At 37.0% G+C, this 5,000-nt stretch overlaps 2 protein-coding genes across 4 annotated transcripts in view; one reads left to right on the top strand and one right to left on the bottom strand.

Annotated features, from left to right (window-relative positions):
- The window catches only part of mrpl57 (mitochondrial ribosomal protein L57), a 4,939-nt gene extending 3,005 nt beyond the window's left edge, over window positions 1-1,934 (bottom strand). The window contains exon 1 of one of the 2 annotated variants that reach the window (XM_062059567.1): window positions 1,777-1,934. The gene's annotated coding sequence lies outside the window, so the exon portion shown is untranslated. The remainder of the gene's footprint in view (window positions 1-1,776) is intronic. The other variant, XM_062059566.1, reaches the window with a different exon arrangement.
- A 201-nt stretch (window positions 1,935-2,135) lies between these two features.
- Window positions 2,136-5,000, top strand: part of LOC133657805 (cytochrome P450 3A40-like) — a 27,312-nt gene continuing 24,447 nt past the window's right edge. Inside the window, exons 1-3 of one of the 2 annotated variants that reach the window (XM_062059564.1) lie at window positions 2,136-2,541; window positions 2,640-2,733; window positions 2,802-2,854. In XM_062059564.1, the coding sequence (XP_061915548.1) occupies window positions 2,471-2,541; window positions 2,640-2,733; window positions 2,802-2,854 (218 nt within the window). In that variant the 5' untranslated portion in view covers window positions 2,136-2,470. The remainder of the gene's footprint in view (window positions 2,542-2,639; window positions 2,734-2,801; window positions 2,855-5,000) is intronic. The other variant, XM_062059565.1, reaches the window with a different exon arrangement.

The raw sequence follows: 5,000 nt of genomic DNA, 5'->3' as shown, positions 1-5,000 counted from the left end.
CCCTCCCACATTTACACTCAGTCACACAAAAGGGTTGTTTCTTTCTGTTATTAATATTCTGGTTCCTACAATATATAACAATACAGTCTGCAAGGCATACAGTCCGTAAGCACACATGATTGTGCGTGTTGCTGGTCCACTAATAGTACTAACCTTTAACGGTTAATTTTACTCATTTTCGTTAATTACTAGTTTCTATGTAACTGTTTTTATAGTTTTACTTTCTTTTTATTCAAGAAAATGTTTTTAATTTATTTACCTTATTTTATTTTATTTTTTTAAAAAGGACCTTATATTCACCATACCTGATTGTCCAAATTAGGCATAATAATGTGTTGATTCCACGACTGTACGTATATATCGGTATCGGTTGATATCGGTATCAGTAATTAAGAGTTGGACAATATCGGATTTTGGCAAAAAAGCCATTATCGGACATCCCTACTTTGTACTATTTTGTTACACTTTATTTATCATTTCTTAAAATTTTTTGCAACTTCATTTTGAGAGGTTATTGCTAAATGTTCAATGTGATTTTACAATTGTGTTTACATTGTTTGAGTGCTTTCTATGCATTTCCTTTCTGCCTTCATATCTGAAGGGATTTTATTCAGAGGAAGGTTACATTTTAAATAAATATGTTAACTCTTAAAATATTTTCCTCCTGGTCCTTATTTTCAATAGGTCATATAAATATCCATAATTATCGATAACGACGGATATAATCAACTTGTATCGTGACTAGGGATGTCCGATAATGGCTTTTTGCCGATATCCGATATTGTCCAACTCTTTAATTACCGATACCAATATCAACCGATTCCGATATCAACCGATACCGATATATACAGTCGTGGAATTAACACATTATTATTCCTAATTTGGACAACCAGGTATGGTGAAGATAAGGTCCTTTTTAAACAAAATTAATAAAATAAAATAAGATAAATAAATTAAAAACATTTTCTTCAATAAAAAAGAAAGCAAAACAATATAAAAACAGTTACGTAGAAACTAGTAATTAATGAAAATGAGTAAAATTAACTGTTAAAGGTTAGTACTATTAGTGGACCAGCAGCACGCACAATCATGTGTGCTTACGGACTGTATCCCTTGCAGACTGTATTGATCTATATTGATATATAATGTAGGAACCAGAATATTAATAACAGAAAGAAACAACCCTTTTGTGTGAATGAGTGTAAATGGGGTAGGGAGTTTTTTTGGGTTAGTGCACTAATTGTAAGTGTATCTTGTGTTTTTTATGTTGATTTAATTAAAAAAAACACGATACCGATAATAAAATAATTTCCAATATTACATTTTAAACCATTTATCGGCCGATAATATCGGCAATCGTTACAGTTTTCAGCCATTTCGCCCAGCCCTACATTAAATTGAATTTAAGTTAACAAATTAATATAAATTGACATGTTTAATCTTATAAATGGACTATACAGAGTTATACATCAGTAAATAATTGACTGCAGACAATACCGGCCCCTGTACTTCTGCGTTCTCCGTGTGTGGCATTGAACTACTTACGTTCCTCGTTCAGTCTAATTTTCCCTTTTAAATATTTTATGTACGGTACAAAATACGTCGTGTTTGACTAAAATAAATCCCAAATGTCACGGTTAATTTAAGGTGACATGTTTGCCAAAGTCAAGTTGCTACTACGAGATGCTAACTTGCAAAGCTAACTAAGATGCAGGTTAATTCTGCGGCAAACTCACTCCCAAAATAACAATTATCTGTACGTGATGTGAAGCCTACCTCGCTGCTAGGTAAGTGGAAGTTCCAAAGACAAACAGAAACGTCAGGATTTAGGCAAATTGGAAGAGCCAAAATGGGAAGAGTGAAACGAGTATATACTTGTGTTACAATGACCCGTTACCTTCCGGGTTGATGCACTACGGCGCGCGACGAGGCTTAAACTGGGATGCAAAAAGAGCAAAAAGTAATATTGTCTATTTTAAAAACCTTAGCAAACAAATTGAACATTCCAACAAAAAATACATACATTTGCCGTGAAAAAAAAATCGACGAGAAACTACAAATAAAATAAAACTAATAGACGCTTCACGGGTTGACCGGATATTACGTCAGGTTGTCCGCCATGTTGCGGAAGTCACTTGTCATGACTTCAGCAACAATATCGTATCACGCCGTATAACTTATGTAAACGACTAGTTTACGTCATGTGACTGCTCCAAAATGAAACTATATTTTACATTGTCACGATTAAACACAAACAAATCATAATTTCCTCCGATTTCATGGCCCTTAAAGGGTAGTGTTGACTGCCGTACGATGCCGGCAGCGTTGACGTTGCGAAGCAGTGGGCGGATGCGATTTCGACATGACACGCCCACCTCCGAGACCTACTTCCCCTTTTTACCTCAGTTGGTCTTTTTGTTCGGGATGAAAACCACCATACAACCAAAATAAGAAGAAGATCTCTGACACGATGTTCGGCTTGGAGCTTTTTTCAGCCACAACCTGGACTTTAGTTGCTTTAGTTCTCGCCTTGCTTTTACTGTGAGTACACTCTTCATTTGTTATGTAAACACACAGTGCAATTTTGTTTGAGAAACAAAAACAAATCTGTGTGTGATTTAATGTTCTTACACTTGAAGGTATGGCGTTTGGCCTTTTGGACTTTTTAAAAAGTTGGGAATACCAGGACCAAGGCCACTTCCCTTTATAGGAACATTGCTGGCTTATAAAAAGGTGAATAAAGCAGATTTTCACCACCTTTCTCTACTTATTTAACTTGTTTCCCTCTGCTTCCTACATAGGGACTTGTGGTTGTTGACCGGGAGTGCCAAGCCAAATATGGAGACGTGTGGGGGTGAGAAACTTTTCACTATTTCCCAATCCACCTGGTATGTGACCTAAGACCTTTCACCTGCCACTTGATGAATTGTCGTGACATATTTATCTGAAGAGGCCATGCTAACAAATAAATATAAATGCCTCCTTTAAGCATTAGTCACACAAAGCAATGTTTTTACTGTCCCTTGTCCACCTGTCATAACAAAGACTATAAAAATGGGAGCCATTACCTCAGCAAAATTATTCCTGAGCGCGGCCACCGCTGCTGCTCACTGCTCCCCTCACCTCCCAGGGGGTGGAATAAGGGGATGGGTCAAATGCAGAGAGTAATTTCACCAGACCGAGTGTGTGTGTGTGACTATCAGTGGTACTTTATCTGTTTAAAGCTAAAAAATACAAAGTCATGGAAGTGGAAAGGTCAAACCGTCGCTCCTCGCGCTGATAAACATTTTATCAGGGTGAGGTTTTTATTGCAAGTCATGAAAAAAGTTAGCCAATGCTGTTGGTAAAAACAATTTAATTGTGCCAACTTAACATGCTTCATTGCCATACAAGTGTAAAAAGAAGTTAACCTCAGTTAATGGTAGAATTTAAAACAATAAAGGAGATGCATCCAGAAAGCTGTGAATACTGTGAATATATCATACATACATACATGTGCATATATACACACACACACATATATATATATATATATATATATATATATATATATATATATATATATATATATATATATATATATATATATATATATATATATATATAAATGTATACACACATATACAGTATATACGGTATGTGTGTGTGTATATACAAACCCCGTTTCCATATGAGTTGGGAAATTGTGTTAGATGTTAATATAAATGGAATACAATGATTTGCAAATCATTTTCAACCCATATTCAGTTGAATATGCTACAAAGACAACATATTTGATGTTCAAACTCAAACTTTTTTTTTTTTGCAAATAATTATTAACTTTAGAATTTGATGCCAGCAACACGTGACAAAGAAGTTGGAAAAGGGGGCAATACATACTGATAAAGTTGAGGAATGCTCATCAAACACTTATTTGGAACATCCCACAGGTGTGTAGGCTAATTGGGAACAGGTGGGTGCCATGATTGGGTATAAAAACAGCTTCCCAAAAAATGCTCAGTCTTTCACAAGAAAGGATGGGGCGAGGTACACCCCTTTGTCTACAACTGCGTGAGCAAATAGTCAAACAGTTTAAGAACAACATTTCTCAAAGTGCAATTTCAAGAAATTTAGGGATTTCAACATCTACGGTCCATAATATCATCAAAAGGTTCAGAGAATCTGGAGAAATCACTCCACGTAAGCGGCATGGCCGGAAACCAACATTGAATGATCGTGACCTTTGATCCCTCAGACGGCACTGTATCAAAAACCGACATCAATCTCTAAAGGATATCACCACATGGGCTCAGGAACACTTCAGAAAACCACTGTCACTAAATACAGTTCGTCGCTACATCTGTAAGTGCAAGTTAAAGCTCTACTATGCAAAGCGAAAGCCATTTATCAACAACACCCAGAAAAGCCGCCGGCATCTAAGATGGACTCATGCAAAGTGGAAAAGTGTTCTGTGGTCTGATGAGTCCACATTTCAAATTGTTTTTGTAAATATTCGACATCGTGTCATCCGGACCAAAGGGGAAGCGAACCATCCAGACTGTTATCGACGCAAAGTTCAAAAGCCAGCATCTGTGATGGTATGGGGGTGCATTAGTGCCCAAGACATGGGTAACTTACACATCTGTGAAGGCACCATTAATGCTGAAAGGTACATACAGGTTTTGGAACAACATATGCTGCCATCTGAGCGCCGTCTTTTTCATGGACGCCCCTGCTTATTTCAGCAAGACAATGCCAAGCCACATTCAGCACGTGTTACAACAGCGTGGCTTCATAAAAAAAGAGTGCGGGTACTTTCCTGGCCCGCCTGCAGTCCAGACCTGTCTCCCATTGAAAATGTGTGGTGCATTATGAAGCGTAAAATACGACGGCGGAGACCCCGGACTGTTGAAGGACTGAAGCTCTACATAAAACAAGAATGGGGAAGAATTCCACTTTCAAAGCTTCAACAATTAGTTTCCTCAGTTCCCAATCGTTTATTGAGTGTTGTTAAAAGAAAA

Source organism: Entelurus aequoreus, linkage group LG09 (genome assembly GCF_033978785.1).
Source record: "Entelurus aequoreus isolate RoL-2023_Sb linkage group LG09, RoL_Eaeq_v1.1, whole genome shotgun sequence".
Taxonomy (NCBI): Eukaryota; Metazoa; Chordata; class Actinopteri; order Syngnathiformes; family Syngnathidae; genus Entelurus; species Entelurus aequoreus.
Note: the sequence above shows the minus strand (reverse complement) of the source record. Positions and strands in the feature narration are given on the sequence as shown.